Raw genomic sequence first — 21,753 nt, 5'->3', positions numbered from 1 at the left:
AAGGACAAACCATAAAGCATCAATCTATCCATTTCATTTCTCATCGTATTTATCACCATAAACCATCCTCCCACCTTTTATACATCAACAAAATCTTATGAAATTAATAGATTAAAATAAAAGATAACTTTGTTAAATATAGCGAATGTTTTTAGCATCTTATTTTGGATGCCTTGGTTTGGTCGTGGGAGAGTATTGATAAAGTACAAATGGAGTCTCCACAATATGGTTAAAAGTTGAGTGCTCCGATTTGTCTTTGCTTTCCCTTTTCGTTTGCCCGTTGGTGCCTTTCTTATCAGCCATTTCTAACTACTCTTGCGCACTAATAATCACTTTTAACTTTATATATTCAATGTTCTGTGTATGTATATGAAAAATATTGTACATTATTTTATTAGTATAACATATGGTAGACAACAAAATATGTTAAAGACTAAAGTAATCATTAAGAATTGATATTTTTAACTCCAAAATGAGCTTCGCTCATGGAATATATCACCTTTGGAATATTACCCCCTACTATCACGTACCATACCTTCAGGTTCCAGTGGTTGAATATTCACAGTGCTCTCCGGTGAGCTACTTTGATTGCACCCCATAATTTTTTGGCATGTTTCAAGCAGACAATGCCTGCATTTGGGGCACGATGTGTGTGATTTAAGCCACTTATCGATGCAACGAACATGGAATCCATGGTTGCATTTCGGTAGGAACCGGAGGTGCTCGCCGGGCAAAAACTCCGACAGGCATATCACGCATTCCGAGTCCAGTCCCGGCAGATTCATCTCGGCCGAGTAATTCACCACCGGGAAAGTCTTGAGTGCCTTTGGCTCGATTCCTCTATCGACTATTGCAGCTGAAGGGTTGTCGATGTACTCGGAGGCCTCCCTGTTTGAGCACCTTAGCACACATCTGATTATTAAGTTTAGCCCCAATGAGCAAATTAGGCCACAAATGAGGACTGAAAGTATCATGAAAACATTTTGGTCTATATTGGTAATCTGAGGGTAAGGAGGAGGAGCCGATGTGTGCGATGATGATTGGTTTAATTGTTTGTAATAAAGCAGTAATTTCCTGGAATGAAATTTTCCGAGAAAATCTTGCAAGAACTGAGATGATGTAGAAGGTGAAGACATTGTTTCCTGGAGAGTTTGGATAAAATTTGCTTGGAAAAACAGTGAAATGGAGGAGATTATATATAGAGAAAGTTGAGAGGCTAAAGTAGTGTTCAACAGATCGTTATTGATTTTATCTTCACTTTTTGTAGATATGAGCATGAGAATCCAATGATCCTCTCTCTGTTTTCTATTCATTAATTAAATAATGGTATGTTGGTACAACTAGCTTCGGAAGAATTTTTTTTTTTTGAAAAAAAACTAATTTTCTTTCGACCTTTTATATCTGATTGAAGAATTTTCTTAATTGTAATTTATCATCTGATTAGAAAAAAAAATCAATATTTTATGAACATTAAAGTGGATATTTCAATATAAACATAATCAGCATAACCTCTATTTTCTAATGACAGGAAGAAGAAAAAAATTAAAGTATGGCCTAAGGCCCTATGGGGGATTCGAATCAAGGTCATCTAAAGAGCTTAAGAGGAACTAAACCACTGAATCAAATCTAATAATTCATTAAATTGGATTGATTTCATATATATTCTAAATTTTATATGCTTTTTTATTTTGTTTGATGGTATATATCAAAATAATATACGAACTTTAGGAAATATGCAATAATATTAACTTTGATTTTGCATAATTATGTGTATAAAATTTTAATTTAACTCGATTTTTATAAATTATTAAATTTATTATCCAAAATAGCATTATTTTATGTTTATATGTTATGTACACAAATACTTATATTTATCTAATATAAAAATAAATTTATTTATTTATTTCAGTTTACATACTTTTGGTAGTGTTGGTTAATTTAAAATTTGATCTATGATCCACAAATTTTGATAAACTTTTCAATCTTCCTTTAGGAGTTTATTAAATAAAGTTTGGATTGCTAAACTATTAGAATAGTTTGTTTCTGTTGGTTTTAAGTTAATCAAATTTTCTTTTTATTTCATTCTATATCATATTATTATTATTATTATTATTATTATTATTATTATTATTATTATTATTTAAAAAAATCATATATCTTTTACGTTCATTTTACGCTTTATTTTTTATAAAGATTTATTAATTTTTTTAACATTTATAATAATTTCTCTTAATAATATTATCTCCAAAAGTTAAACTTTTTTTTTTCAATACATTTATTATTACACCTAAGACTAATGGAATGTATTATATTATTCATTGAACATTGCTATTATAATAATATTTTGTTTTGTTTTTCATTTGGGTCCATGTTGGTTCTTATCCGATAGCAAGCAGGAAAGATGTCATGATTTTTCCAGCAATGGATCCACGCTTAGTTTAAAATTTAATTTTTTTTCAATTAATTATTTATTTTATTAGTTATATTTATTTTAAAATTGTATTTATACTCACTTCATATAAAAAAAATTCACATTAATTTTGAATCTACCACTGAATAAAAAAAAACCATGTTGCATTTGCCATGAAATCGAGTTAATTTGTGCTATTCTAGCTTGCAAGTAGACTGATAGCAATCTACTGAGTTCCGCTTAGAAAAAGAAAAAGAAAAACCTTATTGTGGCTCTAATTTAAAGCTACCAGGATCTATGAGATCTGACAAAAATCTGGGCTACTGTAATTAAGAAAGCAATAGCTTAGTTTAAGAGTATAAATATAGCATTTGTTCCTTATCCATTGTCTTTACTCGCAACATTACTTAAAAGCCATTACTAACAAGAATAATGTGCTTTTAAAATAAGATTAGTGTTATGGCTTTAAGGGTGTGTTTGGTTCACGGAATGTTAGATTATCAGTGAGAATAAAAGATTACGAGGGAATAGGATTACTGAGAATGTTATATTACTGTGTTTGATTGGTTTGGCAGGAATGTAAGATTACAATATTTGGTTGAATGAATAAAAGATTACTAGAATATATATTTTATCAAATTGTCATTGTTCTATATTTTTTAAAAAGTGAAATTCTAAATATTTAAATTAAAATTATTTATATAAAAGTTCTAACTATTAATAATATATTACTTGAGTATTTAAATATATCATGTATTATTTTAATTTTAATTAATCTTAAATTTTACATAATTTATGTAAAAATATATTAAAATTTTACATCAACATTTAACTAAATGTTTACATTATGAAAACTAGCTTCAGTTCATATGTGACGCATTCATTAAGAGGTTTTTTGTATTTTTCAATCGACAAGGTTTACATTCTTCTATATACAATAATTTATCATAGATATTAATAATAATAAAAAAATGTAAATTATTTTTGTTATCTAAGATATAATATTTATTATATCTTCTATATACAATAATTTATTTAATTTTTATGTTTATACTTAATTCTGCATTCTTTATCATTATTATTTATCTCATGAATTTATATTACAAAAACATAATTCAAATAAGTAAGAAAATAATAGTCTTGTGATATAATGCACATGTTTGATTGATTATACTATGCATCTGCTGCCCTAAGATACTTGCATAACTCTATAACATTTCCCTTTATCTTAGATGGCATTGGAATAATATATGTATTCATTGCATTAGTAACTTAATAATAGGCATATTGCTCTTAGCATTATCATTATCAATAGCGTATACATACAATAACTACAATAGTAATATTCATATCCATGTCTTTTCGTCTTCAAGAATTCAATGACCTTTCATCAGAACACTAGAAACCATCACAGAGTTCATAACAGCAATTGACATACTCAAAGCAAGCAAGAGCGGTGCAGATTTGTGACAAAACGATCGTGCATTGGTTATTCATATACGAACAAGCTTGGATAAGCACATGCAACAGCATCGATCAAGCAGGATGCTACAGTAGTTGGAACTTGGAAGCAACCTTAACCAAAATATATGCTCCTTCGGGTGACTTGGGTTCCAAAACACCCGGAGGGATATTCTTAGCCGTAGCAGTCAAGTTACCAAAGCCAACACCCATGCATCCCAGTAAAATCATCTTCTGACCAGTCGGATCTCCCTTGCTTGGCAGCTTTATTTTGTTAAATACATGCTTAGACTTACAGAAACTAAGTGAACACGAACATATTCATTTTCGGCCTAAATTATATAACAACCAATGTAAAAAAGAATAGTAAATTTATGCATAGCCTTAGGCCAGTAATTCACCACCTGTAAAAGATACATACCTCACTTACTACAGTCGAATCCGGTACTTTCTTCCCACTATCAGTCTGAAGTAAAACCAGGCGGGTATACTCCGATGGAAAACTTGTTTGCAGACTTATTTTGGCAACCTGAACCAGAAACAACACAAAAACAATGGTTAGGTGTATGTTCAGAAAGTCAATCCCCAAGACTGATGTGGCAGTTCAGAAAGGCCAAGCGTATGGAATGTGCAACAACATTCTCAAGAAGTTCAAAAAGAGAACCAAGTAAATTTTAGTTTGATAAGTTCAGTAAGATTAAATTCAAGTAGATGTAAATCATAGGTTGCTAGCAAATAAGAAGGAAAAAGGGGTAGATCTAATAAATTCAAAGAGAAAGGACATGGTTGTTTCTTGCATCAAGGAAAAGTATATGGAAATGTGGATAACAAAACATGTAAAACATAGTAGAGATTCACACTCTATCCAGAAGCATATGTAAGAACTTACAACCTTAATTTGAATTAGAAAAGGGCATGTTCTACCTTCAGATTCCATCATATTCTATCGTAGAAATTCAGGAAAAGAACTTATTTCTGTTAAGTAATTACATTGAAGCATATCAACTAAATTTATGTGTTTATGCCTTATCAATAACTTATTATTCGCAATCGCATAGACGGTTCAAGTTAGACCCAACTTCAATGTAATAGATTTCCAGTTTCGTAACTTCAACAGTTGATTACTTGGATTATTTGCGCAGAAAAGGAAAAAGAATATGCATTCTAAGCTAAACACTGAAACGTTCCAAACGCCTAAAAATATAAAAAGGTTAATAACAATTTTCCAAATGCAAAAGGAAACAGGGAGACAAAGCTATCAGTATTGCCTCCTTAAGTTACTCTTTAATGAATTGCAGCTCCTCCTTTGTCACTTGTACGTCTCTCTCTAAAAATATAAAGAAATCAAAAAAGCAATGGAAAGTTGTAGTTTAGATGTTTAAGTATCAACATCAGCATACAATGAAATACTGAGGGATTATGTAAAAACATATTCATATTTGATGCACTGTAAATACATGATTTTATATGTCATTATTTAACACCCATCAGGCATCAGTCTTTCTCCAAAGCTCAAAGTCAATACTTTTGATCCAAATGCAACATTTACTACTGTAAAAAATAACATTATGTAATGAAATGTCATTAATCAACATGCAATACCTCCTCAAAGATCGTACCTAACTCATTAATGATATCAGTAGAATATTGAGTTGGAATTGGATTCTTTGACTGCTTCAGAGCCAATTCAAACTCTTGCAATGCAATATTATCAGTAGAGTCTTGAGTTGGTACTGGATTCTTTGACTGCTTCAAAGCCAATTCAAAATCTGGCAAGTAATCTTATCAATAGAGTCTTGAGTTGGTACTGGATTCTTTGACTGCTGCAGAGTGGATTTAACCTCTTCGAATGCACTTCTAAGCCTTGTATTTTCTATAATACTTGGCTCTATCAAATTGCTCAACTTTTGCAGCATAAATAGTGGGTCATTCAGCAACTTTTTCGTCTTTTTGACTAGCTTTTTCTTTCCCTCCCGTAAAAACTGCATAATAAATTCAAAGGAGATATCTACTAAAAAATTTAGTGAAAAATATTTTTTTTTAAATTGAAGAGCAGAGAGGAAAACATTACCGTCGTCCTAATACTGTCATCACCCGTGAAATCACATATAAAATCTTCCACTGCAATCAAGCATTTCTGCATACGGAGAGCAACAAAAGAAAAGAAATAATTATAACTTTCCAAAAAAAAAAGAAGTTGATTAAAAAGAAAGATACTAGTTACCTTTACCCTTCCACGAGAAGCTCCATATTTATTTGTTTGTAGTGATTCGTTGGAATTCTCCGTATCGTCACTTGAGAATTTGAAGAAAAAAAGGTAAGAAATTAAGTAGTGGATTTGTGGGCAAAGTAAATTGGACAGAAGCGAGGTCACGGGAAGAAGAAGAGAAGAAGGGTATTTTAGTCCAAACGATCCGGGAATAAATAAAATTTATGTGATATGTGGGAATGACATTCCCAGTAAAAAGGTAAAAAAATTATTGTTGGCAATGAGATAATACCCTTAGGTGGGAATCTTTCCCATCCAAACGTGGGTATAACAATCTGGGAAAAAAAATTCCTATCAATAAATAAGAATTTCATGATCCAAACACCCCCTAAGGATAAAGTATACAATATATGCCTATCACGCTTTGGTTTAATATAGATAAGAAAGCCTAGGAATATTAAGTCTTAGGTTTAATATTGACTATATTTTGTTTGTGAAATAAACTCAAATTAATAATTTTATTTTTTTTATTTTTAATTGTATTAATTTTGTTTTTAAAATCATTTAATTTTCTTAAATTCATCCTTTAATCAACGTTGATCGTTATAATGCTGACATGACAATCAATAATGTTGATGTAGTGATATATCGTACTAAAGTGACAATCCACGTGTGAACAGTAATGTGATAGAGCAGTTGAATTGGTCAACTTCAAGGGCATATTTGATTTTAATTGAAAGTTTGATTACTTATTTAATTTTGGCTTAAATATACAAAAGGTGACAAACTTATGTTCGTTTTTTCAATTTAGTGTCTAACGTTTATCTCGTTCTAGTTTGGTGCCTAACCTTTCATTCCGTTACTCAAAATGGGTTAAATCATGACGAACCGTTAATTTATTCCGTTAAGTGACACCTATCATAATATGATAATTTTAAAAAATTTATATGAAATTAAAAAAATATATATGTTTTTTAAAAAAGGAAACACATAAATTTTGAAATAACTCCAAAACTTCGAAAACTTTCATTTCAACCCCTAAACCCACGATGACTGCCACCCTTTGCCGTTGACGAAGCTCCACCCAACCTCACCTCCCCCCGACGACCAAAACCCCTATGAAATCGTGATTGATCAACGGCCGATCGATGGCGAATCGACGTTTTATACTTCGCGAACCCAGGATGAAAATCACAATTTCAAGCGATTTCGACGGCCAATCGACAACAACTACGACGAGTTACAACTAGGATGATGACAAGAACTACATCAGTGGCAGTGGTCGCAGTCGAGATGTTTCTCTGCCCTGGAGACGGAGAGTGCAAATAGTATACCCCAGATGGTGTAACTAGTCTCGAAAAAATGAGTGTTTATCCTCTATGAATCAGATAAAACACCAAATTGTAGAGTCGCCACCAATCTTTTTATTTGGTGAGATTGGTCACCAAAGTGTCATTATTTTAATAAAAATTCCTAAGAATAATATTAAAATAATACAACTTGGGTCTGCTTTACCAGGAAAATGAGTTCGGGAGTTGGTTACGTATGAGGAAGGTTAGCACCCCCATAACGCCCAAAATTAGTACCAATATTTATTAATTAAATGTCTTTGTAGTAAATGATAAATTTGTTTTTAATTTAATTTACAAATAATTTAATATAGATAACTACTAAATAATATTAAACATAAATATTACTAGTCCTATTATAATGTTTAATAAAATTATTAAATTATGCAAATCAATAATCCTAACATAAATACTAATAGTGTAATTAATTAAATTATAAAAATATTGAAATTAATTAACTTAATTTAAAAAAACATTGTACTAATAATGTAATTTACCCTAATTTACTATATAGGTCGAAATATAAACTGATTAATATTTAGGGACTAAATGCATAATTAACCTAAATATATGTGTATATATATATATAATGAATAAAATAAAAATATTTAAAATATGAAATCAAAATTAAAAGGTACAAAAAACCTGATTTCGAGACCAAATTGAATGTTTACAAAGTTGGAGGGATCGCACGTATAGTTTACCCATGCAGAAATTACAAAGATACCCTCCCCAAAACGACGTCGTTTGAGAGAGGATATAAATTGTCTAAAACCGACCCAAACAAAGTAAACTCTCTCATTTTCTCTCTTTCCCTCTCTCTCTAAACTGAAAGATGCTATGGCATCTCTCTAAAAACCCTCGTTGGAGGTCTGTCGGTCACCGGCCGGCAACCTTGAGTCACCGTATTTTGAAGCCGCGGGCACCACCCTTGGATATCAAATGTTTCCTCTTTTTCCCCTAAACCTAGATCCGACCTTAGTTTTCCCAAAAAAGCCACTCAACGATGTAGATCTGGTTGTTTAACTTCGGTGTTTCCTCTTCTCTGGGACATGGGGAGTCGCGTGAATGCTACGATAACCTTTGATTTTGCTACTGGTTGTGGATCGTTGTAGTAGTCTTTCTCTGTCTTTCGTTTTGTATGGATTTTCTCTTCTTGTTCTCTCTCCGTGTTGCTGTTGTTGTTGTGTTCGTTGCAGGTGAGTCCTTTTATAGGGCTCGGTGGTGCATCATTTGGACCGGTCACAAGGGTGCCCTTCGGTGAGTCACCAAGGATATAGTGATGACTCACCTAGAGTGATGGGTTATACAAATGGTATTGATCTTCTGGAACCTTCAAGATAGCTCTGGAGAGGTGGTAAAGTTGTGGCAGCGCCGGATTGGAGTTGTGGAATCGGTGAGATGATAACCCTAAGGTTTCTAAGGTTTCTGTTTGGCTCGATCTGGACCCTTGATCTATGTTGGGATCGAACAGCTGTGGTGTGCTGGCGGTTGGAGATGATAAGCAGAAAACCCTAGTTATTGGTGGGGTTTCTCTCGTGTGGACTTGCTGGAATTGAGCCTGTGTGCTTTGTAATCTTGGGCTTGTGTGCCTCACTTTGTAACCGGTCCTTCGGGCTATATAAATAATAATATTTATAATATTATTAATATATATAATTATATATATATATATAATATAATTATCATCACTCGGATGAAAACTAGTGTCGACAACTGCCCCTCTTTACTTATTTTTGTGTAAACAAGAATAAAACAAAGATAAAAAGACAGGTTTTCACCGAGTGATCTTCTTACTTTGCTGGGAATTCGTTCCACTACTCTTTCGTGGAGATCAAATTTTAATTTGATCATGTTCCTGTTTCAATACTCTTCTGTGAAGGCTGAGGATGACTTGTAAATGATTTGCTTCACTACTCTTCCGTGAAGGTTGAATTTTCATGACTTCATTACTCTTTCATGAAGGCTTTATACTTTGCTGAAAAATCCATTCCACTACTCTTTCGTGGAGTTCAGATTTGCTTTTGCTTCACTACTCTTCCGTGAAGATTTCATACTTTGCTGAAAAATCTGTTCCACTACTCTTTCGTAGAGTTCAGATTTACTTTTTCTTCACTACTCTTCCATGAAGATTTCATAATTTGCTGAAAAATCATTCCACTACTTTTTCGTGGAGATCGCATTTTAATTTTGCTTCACTACTCTTCCGTGAAGATTTAAAAAAAAATCTAATTTCACTACTCTTACGTGAATATCAGATTGATTTGATTCCACTACTCTTTCTTGGAGTTTGATTACAAATGACTTGAACAAAATATGTTTCACTATTCTTCTGTGAAGTTCAGACTCAAACTTGAATTAATTCACTACTCTTTCGTGAAGGTTCCATACTTTGCTGAAAATTTCGTTCCATTACTTCTTTGTGGAGAGCGGATTTTGTTTTTACTTTTTTCTTTTGCTTCACTACTATTCCGTGAAGTTTGATACTTTGATGAAAAATCTGTTCCACTACTCTTTCGTGAAAACTGATTTTGGTCTGGTTCTTGCTTTCTTCTTCACTACTCTTTCGTGAAGTTTGAAAATGATTGACTTTACAAGAATCTAATTTCACTACTCTTCCGTGAATATCAGATTCAAAGTTGATTTTGCTTCCACTACTCTTCCATTGAGTTTGATTTGACTTGACAAAAATCATCTTGCTCGAAAGATTTTCAAATATTTCATTTTTCAAGATAACTTGTTGGTTTGGGCATGACCCAAAATTTCCTCTGTATGGATTGCGTTCATCTATACTTCAGATATTTGCTTCTCCAAACATGACTCCTGTGATTTTGATTATATCTTATATTTGTAAGGTATTTTGTTCCTGCATCTTTTTACAAAAAGTATTTATGCAAATGTAATAAAATGCACGATCTTTATGCAAATGATGTTTTTATGAATGTATGAATGCATCAATCTTCATCTGAATCCAAAGTTTGATGTTTTTTACTTGATCATTCCTTTTTTGAATAACCATCTGGTTAACTTGTATCTTTGTGTCTTCTTTTGCCTTTGGAAGAACTGTTTCATTTATGAGACTCTTGTCATACTCAAAATTATGGCCTTATTGTCCCACTTTTCTTGATAACACCAACTGTCTCTATCTGATCTTGAGTAGGAATTAAATAAAGCTTTCGTCTTTAAAAAGAGAATCTATCATCTTTGAAAAGAAAATCTATCATTCTTGCAGAATTTAGATATGAATATGCTAAACTCAACGGAGATTAATCAAGATATCGACCCTGTCTATTCTGATTTGACTCTTGAAGCACATTACAAGAAGGATTTATCCTAATTCCTTTCATGTCTCCATATCTCTTATAAAAAGGATTATCCTAATTCCTTTCATATCTTCATATCTAATCAGATTTTGAACAAAATCATTCAAACATATCATGTCAAGATGTATAACAACAACCCATTGTTAAATCTTAGTTGGTTCCACTAGTTTCTTGTTGTTAAAGTTCCAACGTTTCTTTGTGGAAGGAAATCTTCATCATATCTCATTTTTGACCTTTGGAATGTGAAGACAAATTTCATCTTGTATCAACATATAGAATGCCCCATGATCGCAACATTGGTTCAGCACCATAATTATTGGTTCGTAAAATATTTGACAACACATTCATCCTTTCATGTGGCTTCTGTTAGGATAATGTAATCACATGGTGGACAAAACAGTGATGTATAGTCAACTCGATGGTCATCGTTTCACTATTTTCATTCTTAATATCTTTTTGTTTCAGAAGAAATGATTTTTCCTTAAGATAATAAGGGTTCAGCATGCCCCGACATTTGTTTCTTATCGGTGTAAGCCTTCAAAAATGCTCCAACATTGATATGATTGTTCAAAATATCCTGTTGGATCCTTTTTGTCTAAAATGGGCCTTCAGCATATCCCATATAGATTATTTCTGACTGAAAATGGTCTTTTAGCATACCCCCACATTCCAAGTTGTAATGTCCATTTGATTTGAATCTCGTGATTCCCTTGTGATCCAACTTTGATAATGTCCCATTGTGGGTACTCGTGTAGCTTCCTTGGCGCCAAATCTCATAATCTTGAATGCTCTCATTCTAGTGTTACTAAACATCAATGTTGTTTAAACAACTTGAGGGATTCTCTTCATGTTGTCTTAGCTTAAGAATTAACCAATTCTTCTAACAGAAATGTACGAGATATGTGCCTCTTCTGAATGAGGTAATCATCTTCTTCTTGACAGATTGTCATAAAGGAATGTTATAAGTCCCATCTCTAGACTTTCTGATCTCTCGGGCCACTTGCTTTCAAAAGCATGAAATGTTTCATCATTCTGGCTTTGCTAATTCTTCTTCTTGATAGAATAGGCATCAACTTACTTCAAAATCTTTTCTCGATTGAAACTATCCTGTTTAAAAATGTTCTTCATCCTTTCTTATTAAAGAATGAAAGAATTTTGAAAAATATTGTACCTTATAGGTTCACAATAGAATCAAATCATAAGCATGAATTCAAATAATATCAAAAGAATCAACAACTTTTACTATTTCAGAGTTATAGTTCTTTGACAAGTATCAAGATTGAGAGGTTAGTTTCAGGTAGGCTTCCCTATTTTCTATGGTTACATCTTAATGAAGATGTCATTTCTCTCTCGCTCTTTTGTGAACATTGTCACATGCCTCACTTTCTTGACTTGGTATCTTTAACTGGATGCATACAAAATGACACAATCTAGTATGACAGTTACTAGATCTTATAGAAAACCTCTATTTCAATTCTCTGAAATCTTTTATTCTATCTAAAGTAGTGTGAAAACATCATTCTAATAACGAGATTTCTGTGTGCACATGTGTGAAGTATACTATAACATGTATTTATTTCATTTTCTTATAACAACTTCTTTTGCCATTTTGGCTTGCTGAATTCAGCTTTATTAACATTAGCCATCATTTGGCTAATTGAAACTTATCCATAAAGCTAGGGTTATTAACCAATTGCTCTAGAGGGACAACTTTTTCTTCTTATATGCCTCTTACTTTTTTTACAGGGAACCTGTTATAGTCTATGTGTTAGGTGAAATTCAGAAAATCTCATTACCAAATTTCAATTCAAAAAGCAACTGACTTTAGACTAGATTTATCAAAGTTTCATCGTCGAATTTCATTAATAAAAAAATAATCTAGTCAGCTTCGCAATGTTACAAAAGATGCCCCACGTTGTATGCTTCTAAATATCAATACCAAGCCTTTTGATTTAATTCCTTACATTGGAGAAATCTCTCTTATTTTGTGGGAGGGTGTAATGTCGGGTATATTTCTTCTGAGTTAAGGTCAGTGTCCTTTTCTTTCTGGTTTTCAATCTTGATACTTTTGTCAAAAATGTATAACTCTAATTGTAAAGAGTTTTTACTCTAATGATATTCAAATAAACACAAGATTCCAAAATTGATTCAATGCTCATAACCTTAAAAGTAACACACTTTTATTACAAAAGGCAAAGAAAGGAACAAAAAATATATTCAAACAAGATGCTACAAAATGAGAGATACAACGGTGGTAGATAACAACTTCCACTGCCCCATTATTCTTTGGATGTTGGGTGTATAACCAAACCAGAATCTTTGTCTATATTTGTACCCCATTTCTTGATCATTTCTTGGGTAGCTTCTGTGGATGAGCTTTTAGGTACACAAATCTTTATTTTCCCCTGAGCTATTTCTTGATCAAATCCCATCATCATCTTCCTAACTGACAATTAGGGTTAGTTTAAATTTCAGAACCAATCTCTTCGATGGCAATAGTTATATCTTGATTTCGAATGTTTCTTGCAGTTGTACTTGGAGTAGTATTTAGTATATTCTTTAAGTTTCCGTCTGCTTCTCTCAATTTTAGAAAATCTTACATGTGTGTCTCCAAGGTTGTATCTACCTTGCCTCTTTTTAAACTTGTATGCCAGTCTCGAATTACCTTTCCTTTTGCTTTTTAATTTCTTATTTTTTCATCATCTTTTAGCTTAAGAGAAGTATCGAGAGTTAAATCTTCCATACATACTTCATCCTCTTTAGTTTTACCTTGTCCTTCATTTGTTTTGGCACTATCAACTTTATTCCCAGAGTTAACTCCTAAATGTTTGATTAAAATGGTTTGACCATTGACATCCACTTCTATAATTCCAAGAGTCAGAAGATCTTGAACTCGTCGTTTGAAGTTGCCATAATTCTCGATGGAGTGTCCTCGGATTCTAGCATGATACTTATAAAATACCTTTTTATTATACCATCTTGGACAAGGAGGTACCACAGGTTTAGCCAGACACGGAGTAATAAGCTGGGCTTCGTGTAATTTGCCATATAACTTGCTGCATGAGATTGAAGGGAAATATGGTAAAGATTCCCTTGATATGACCATTTCTTTGCTATTGCTTTCCTGAAGATGTTTTCTTTGAATGTCTGACTTTTGACCATCATCTTGAGAGATGAGCTGACTTGAAATATTCTCCTTTTTAACCAGCTTTGGTTTCCTGAGGAGCTTAGGTTTTCCATTTTCAAAACATAATAACCCTTCTGCCATAAGGTCTTGGACTTTTAATTTCAGGATTATGCAATTTTCGGAAGAATGACCAAAATCTCCAGAATGATAATTGCATGGATTCTTGATATTTTTCCAATTTGGATGCAAATAAGTACTAGAAGGAATGGGTGTCACAAGACTATTTTCAAAGAGAAATGGTAACAACTCTGAATACAAAATTGGAATTGGAAAGAGATGTGTCATTCTTTTTTTTCTTTTTGCCCTTTTTACCCATTTTTAATGGGACTTGTTCCATGTTTCTCTTTTTTGTACCAGCTTCAATATCCATGCTATCTGTCATATTTTCTTATTCGTGAAAATGGGTTGAATTTCTATATTCCACAACAGGTTCTTGGTCATTTGTCATTATATCATTAAAATCCAAACTTTTTCCTGAGGCTTTCATCTTTTCATGCTCAATAGGGTCTTCTGAAATTTTCTCCCCATATAGCAAAGTAACCATCATACTCTTTATCTTAGACATCTATTCCCTGGACTCAGCTCGGAACCTTCTTGTTTCTTCAAGCATTTCTCATTAAATTTCCATAAGTTGTTCTTGGATTCTCTTAATCCTTCAAACTCGAGCTAATATTCCATTCATTGCTTTCAATCTTTTTAATACCTGCCCCTGATTTTCAGAACTCCTTATTCCAAAATCTTTTACTGATTACTCTCATGTTTTCATGATTGATACATGTTATCATGCTATGAATGCGAATGTGAATGTAATTGCATGTAAATGTATGAAAGGTGTAATTCAAAAGTAATTATCTTAAAACAACTTCCATTGAACACAAAAAGGGCTTTTCAATACATCCAAAAGATCATTACATATAAGGGATAGCTTTCCCTCCTAATTTCTCTATCTCCTTAAAAATCCAAGTTAATTTTCATTTATGTTCCAGAATGAGATCATCATCCTGTTCAGTTCCATTGTAAAACCAGCTAAGTTCACCAGCTTATGGGCTACCTTGCTTGCTTGAGCATCAGCTTTCTTCAAGTCATTATCCTTTTCTTGAGTCTTGCCTGCCATTTCCTGAAGTTGCAGACAATATTGTTCATTTTACTTTATCAAAGAACATTTATGTTCAAGAAGTTCTTCTACCAAATCTCCATAATCATCCACCATTTTCAGTAATGCGTGGTTCTGAGCTCTAGTGGATTTTAATTCAGCATTAATCTCACATTGATGAATCAGGTATGAAGTTTCAATGTTGGCTATATCCTTCTTCAATATCTGGCTTTCAGCTTGACACTTTTCCAAAATGGTGATGCTTGCATTGTATATTTCTTCAGCAATTTGAAAGTTATAGGAGAATTTCTTTGCTTGATCCTCATGTATCTTTTTCCAATAGCCAACATCACTTTTTAGTTTAATGATTCCTGTTATCCATTCTTCAAGGGTATTTCCTAGTCCAACATATTTGAAGGTTTGACTGATTTTTTCAAAAATCATAAAGCATGGCTTCGACCTCTGTGCTCATTTCTTGTTTTCGTCTTTCCAAAAACGAGCTTGAGTTTCATAAAAATTCTCTCCCTTGTGAATGCTTCTATTGATGCTCTTACCATAAAATGCTTTTTCTACCAATCTAACAGGATTTTTATGTGCATATCCTTCCATTATTTTAAAAGCTTCTTCAAGATATCCTTCTTTGGTTGCTTCAAAGTTTACTTGATCATAAAACCCTTTGTTCATAATGAAAGCCTTTAATTTTGATAATCACTCTTGAATCAACACCCTTGAGTATGTCATGATTATGAAAATACAAACAGAACAATTAATATATGTATTTTCACAATATATACAAAAACTGGTTAATAAGAAACAAATCATATCCTAACCTCATGCTTTCTAGTTCCATGCTTTGTTTGGAAAAAATAACCTAACCACATAATTTCTAGTTCGCATGCCTTTATTCAGAAAATAATAATAAATAAAAGACTCAACATGCTTTTACTTGTGTGCTAACTTTACAAGACTTATTTGGGTTAGATTTCACCTAAACTCCAGTTCTAGGTTTTATTATATGCTAGGTTTTGGCTCTATAGTAAGAGGATCAACGAATTGTCCTTTGTTGGTGTCCCCTTGGACTGCCAAGCCCTCAATCCTAGTCCATTACAGACTTTCGGATTAAGTTCAATTCGAAGGAACACGCTTCCTTAAGTCCATACGGAGGTGAAAACCATAGGAGGAACATAAGGTGTGAGCTCAAAGAATGGTCCCATATCCCATACGGAGGTGAAAACCACACGAGGGAATAGTTTCTCATTCACTTAAAAAAGATAAGAGTGGGCTTTTAGCTCATGTCATGAATGCAGTGCACAGTGGGTGAGGAAAAGCATAAAATAAAAAATATATAGTCTGTTATTATATTTTAATTACCTAAAATTAAATTTGTACATATAAAAACAAAAGGTTAGTAAAAAAATAAAAATAATTAAAACAAAATTATTATTTACTGCAAAGATGAATAATTACTAAATAGGTGGTTGGACTCTCATTTTTTAAAAAAAAAATTCCCCAGCGGAGTCGCCAAGCTGTCGAGACGTTTCTCTGCCCTGGCGATCGAGTGTGCAAATAGTACACCCAAACGGTGTAACTAGTCTCTAAAAAATAATTGGTTATCCTCTATGAATCAAATAAAACACCAAATTGTAGAGTCGCCACCAATCTTTATATTTGGTGAGATTGGTTACCAAAGTGTCATATTATTTTAATAAAAAATCTTAAGAATAATATTAAAATAATACAACTCGGGTCTTCTTTACCAGAAAAATGAGTTCGAGAGTCGGTTACGTATGGGAAAGGATTATCACCCCCATAACGCCCAAAATTGGTACCGATGTTTATTAATTAAATGTCTTTGCAATAAATGATAAATTTGTTTTTAATTTAGTTTACAAATAATTTAATATAGATATCTACTAAATAATATTAAACATAAATATTACTAGTCTTATTATAATGTTTAATAAATTTATTAAATTATACAAATCAATAATCCTAACATAAATACTAATAGTTTAATTAATTAAAATATAAAATATTAAAATTAATTAACTTAATTTAAAAAAACATTGGACTAATAAAGTAATTTACCCTAATTTACTATATAGGTCAAAATATAAACTGATTAATATTTAGGGACTAAATGCATAATTAACCTAAATATATGTATATATATATATAATGACTAAAATAAAAATATTTAAAATATGAAATCAAAATTAAAAGGTACAAAGCTGGAGGGATCGCGTGTATAATTTACCCATGCAGAAATTACAAAGATACCCTTCCCCTAAAATGACGTCGTTTGAGAGAGGGTATGAATGGTCTAAAATCGGCCCAAAAAGAGTGAACTCTCTCATTTTCTCGCTTTCCCTCTCTCTCTAAACTGAGAGATGCTCTGGAATCTCTCTAAAAACCCTCGCCAGAGGTCTGTCAGTCACGAGCCAGCAACCTTGAGCCACCGTATTCCGACGCCGTCGGCCACCACCCACGGTGGTCAAAAAACACCAAATTATATCAAACTTTTACTCTTTTTCCCCTAAACCTAGAACCGACCTTAATTTTCCCTAAAAAGCCACTCAACGACGTAGATCTGGCTGTTTACCTTCGACGTTTCCTCTTCTTCGGGACACGTGGAGTCGCGTGAATGCTACGATAACCTCTGGTAAGCCTTTTCTTCTTTCTTTTCCTTTGATTTTGCTACTGGTTGTGGATCATTGTAGTAGTCTCTCTCTATCTTTCATTTTGTATGGATGTTCTCTTCTTGTTCTCTCTCTGTGTTGATGTTGTTGTTGTGTTTGTTGTAGGTGAGTCCTTTTATAGGGCTCGGTAGTGCATCATTTGGACTGGTCACAAGGGTTCCATTCGGTGAGTCACCAAGGCTATGGCAGTGACTCCCCTAGAGTGATGCGTTGTGCTGGTATTGATCTTCTGGAACCTTCAAGATAGCTCTGGAGAGGCGGTGGAGTTGTGGCAGCACCGGATTGGAACAGTGGAGTCGGTGAGATGATAACCCTAAGGTTTCTAGGGTTTCTATTTGGCTCAATCTGGACCCTTGATCTGCGTTGGGATCAAACGGTTGTGGCGTGCTAGTGGCTAGAGATGATGAGCAGAAAACCCTAGCTGCTGGCGAGGCTTGTCTCGTGTGGGCTTACTAGAATTGGGCTTGTGTGCTTTGTAATCTTGGGCCTGTGTGCCTCACTTTGTAAACGGGCATTCGGGCTATATAAATAATAATATTTATATTATTATTATTATATATATAATAACAAATATATAATTATCATCACTCGGACGAAAACTAGTGTCGACAGTCGCGGCCAAAAAGGGTGGCGGCGGCGGGTTAGTGTTAGGAATTAGAGATTTAGGGGATTTTGATGTTTTTCTGTAATTTAAAAGAAATAAGGTTTTTTATAAATATAATAATATTTTAAATATTTAAAAAAAATAAATTTCAAAATTATGAGATTGTGACATGTGTTACTTAATGGATAAAACTAACGGTCTGTCACGACTAGACCCATTTTGAGTAATAGAATGAAACGTTAGACACAAAACTGGAACGAAATAAATGTTAGACACTAAACTGAAAAACGAACACAGGTTTAGCACCTTTTATATATTTAAACCTTTAATCTTTAAGGGAAAAAAAGAAATTTTTAAATTTTTAAAATAATCATAAAAATTATTTTCAAAAATGAAAATAAAAAAAACAGAACTCTTTATCATACTTATCAATAGTCTTGTGTACCTTTATTTTAGATGGAAGAACTTTGTCATAACCATTTTTTTAAACAATTAAGTTTAAAAATAATTATGACTTTATTTTAAAAAAAATGGTGATTTTGAATTAATTTGGATTAAGTTGAATAGGAGTCGTCATCGATCTTTGGGTTAGGTAGGTCGAATATCTAAAAACGTCTTTTAAAACAATTTTTAAGAAAAATCGTTTTTAGACAAAAATTGGTTTGCGTTATCAGAATTTTTTTTTGGGGGGGTTCGAAAGTCGGTTACGCATAAGGAAGGATAAGCACCCCACAGTGCCGAAAATTGATACTTAGCTGCTTATACACAATCGTAATGGTGGAACTTAAAATTCGAATCAAGAATAAAATTAAGATCTATTTATTGAATATTAATTAAATTACTCTGAATTATTTAATTAAAGAAAATTCTTTAACTTGATAGGAAATCTCGAGATTCACAATCCTCCATTGGAAAATGTATCTCATCTGTTTCTTATCCATAAAGAATATTCTATCGTCGAATTACTTAAAAAATTAATATCGAAAATTGGTATAGAATAAATCATGATTCATTTTTCTTGAACATACATCATTAATACTAACATTTAAATATAAAAAATAAAAATAAAATTAAAGCATTCAACATTATTAAAATAGAATAATAATAAAGAAATAAATAAAATAAAACAAAATAAAAATATAATGATTTTAATAAATTCATATAAAAGTATTCTCTTTCAAGTTCATATTTTGTTTGAACGTCGTATCGGATCGCACCAGTTCGATCAAATGATACTTTCGACGCCCGTTCTACAAATAAAGTTCTTGAAAATAATCAGGTAAAAACATTAAAAATGAATTAAACAAATATTTTGTACAATCATTCAAAACCAATTCCAAAGAGCAAATAATATACATAAATATTAAATATACAAATAGTATAAAATAATCTGGTTATAAAGTAGATACAAAATGCAAATATGAAAGAAGGTAAATAGGTATAACATCAATTGTTCCATACATATACAAAATATTTGTAATTAAACAACATAAATGAACATGCTTTAATAATAGGCATATTTGAAATCATAATCAAAATACATAATAAATTATTGATACTTATAACGAAATATAAAATGCACACAATTTATCTACGTATATAAGATACATTCAACGCAAATGAAGTCTTATACATGTACACTGAAATGAAATAAAACAACATGGAATCAAATAATAAGGGAACTATCAATCATGAGTTAAATAAAATAATATATCAATATGTTAATATCATGAAAACATAGTACTGAAATGGTAATAAATCCACAACATCAAGCAGGACTAAAATTAAAGAAAACAAAATGTTGTGGTACTAACAAAATCTTAACCTAAATACAACAACAACAAAAAGTGACTAAAATGAACTAATAAAAACATGTACTACTTAAATATAAATAATTTAAAGTACAATGACCCCAGCTTAAATATAAACATACATGCATTTAAAGGCTAAATAGGATGAAATTACAACATTAATAAAACGTGAGATCAAAATAAAAGGAAATAAACAGTTTTATTAATGACTGGAATAAAACAATACAAAACCAGAATGACCCAAAATGGGGTTTACCCACGCGCTAAAATGCCACCTAGACCCCTCTCCAAACGACGTCGTTTGGGCACTTGGATATAAGGCCAAACGAAAGGCCTTAATTCGGTCATATCTCTCATTTACTCATTTCCTCCTCTCTCTTCAAAGATTAGAGAGCAAAATGCTCTCAAACTCCCCTCCCTCTCTTAGGGATGGCAACGGGGTGGTTTCGGGCCAGGAATTGGTCCCCCCGTCCTCGTTTCAGTTTAAAAAACTTGTACTCGTTCCCGCTTAAAAAACCACACCGATTTAAACGGGGATCCCCATCGGGTAATCGGGGAAAACCGCGGGGAAACGAGTATCCCCGTTTAGCATAAACGATTATTTAAACGGGTAATTTTCACCGCGGGGATAACCGCGATGAAAATTACCCGTTTAAATAACTGTTTACCTTAGATGGTTATTTTTCACTGCGAGGATCCCCGTTACCATTTAAATTTCAAACGATGACACGAGTTATTTAAAAAATAATGTCATTATCGGATCTAAACTTACTTGAAACGCCAAACACCACCAAATGCATCCAAAATATAAAAAACAAAACAATTCAAATAGACAAATATAATGACAACGACTAATGATATAATTTTTAACTTTCATAAAAGAAATCCTAATCTCCTTTATATATTTTTTTAATTTAAATTAAATTTATTAATATTATATTTATATATAAAATAATTATTTTTAATATTTATCGGGCCGGGTAATCAGGGCGGGGATTACTGTTGAATTATATTTCGATATAACAAATTTAAAGGCAAAATGTTTTTGGACTTGAATTGAATTTATTCAAAGTTTTAAAAAGGTTTCAAAAATAATTCAAAATCCATTAAATTCGGATTTGAGCAAAAATGCTAAAGGGTGTTAAAGTGTATCCATGCACCCTTGCAGTGCATCGATGCACCATGTAGTGCATCCATGCACTCCATTTCGAATGCAATTAGTGCATCGATGCACCCTGCTGTGCATTCATGCACCAAGGCTGCAACGGCTAGTTTATTTGAATTTAATGAAGGGGTATCAATGTACCTTGATAGTGTACCGATGCACCATGTTATGGGCAGCCTTTTTGAGTAGAAAAATCATCCCCAAACAGATCCAAAACATCCCCAACGGTTATATACGATATCAAACACATTCCAAGCTATAAATTCAAGCTAAAGACACTTGAAGAAGCAAGAGAACAACTATCCAAGCAATCAAACACAAGAGAAGAGTTTTTCATTCTTATTTCATCTTTCTCTTGTAAATATTTTGTTCTTGTGAGCTTAATTCTTGTAAACACCTACCTTAGAGAGGTTTTCTTGTTTACATTTCTTATCATTTTTTA

The 21,753-nt window shown here is 32.4% G+C and overlaps 1 protein-coding gene and 1 long non-coding RNA gene across 2 annotated transcripts; one reads left to right on the top strand and one right to left on the bottom strand.

Moving 5' to 3' along the window:
• Window positions 1-672: 672 nt before the first annotated feature.
• Window positions 673-798, top strand: LOC120184629. The gene has a single exon (XM_039189043.1). It carries the CDS (start codon window positions 673-675, stop codon window positions 796-798), a length of 126 nt encoding a protein of 41 aa, XP_039044974.1.
• A 2,796-nt stretch (window positions 799-3,594) lies between these two features.
• Window positions 3,595-6,208, bottom strand: LOC120184627. The gene is made up of 5 exons (XR_005522046.1): window positions 6,096-6,208; window positions 5,943-6,008; window positions 5,491-5,853; window positions 4,293-4,400; window positions 3,595-4,203 (listed from the first exon to the last, which is right to left on the bottom strand). It is a non-coding gene; the product is annotated as an uncharacterized LOC120184627 (long non-coding RNA).
• Between the last annotated feature and the right edge of the window lie 15,545 nt (window positions 6,209-21,753).

The sequence above is a fragment of the Hibiscus syriacus genome, unplaced genomic scaffold, assembly GCF_006381635.1.
Source record: "Hibiscus syriacus cultivar Baekdansim isolate YM2019G1 unplaced genomic scaffold, ASM638163v2 tig00112925_pilon, whole genome shotgun sequence".
NCBI classification, from domain to species: Eukaryota; Viridiplantae; Streptophyta; class Magnoliopsida; order Malvales; family Malvaceae; genus Hibiscus; species Hibiscus syriacus.
The sequence above is the reverse complement of the archived record's forward strand: the minus strand, read 5'-3'. Positions and strand labels throughout refer to the sequence as shown.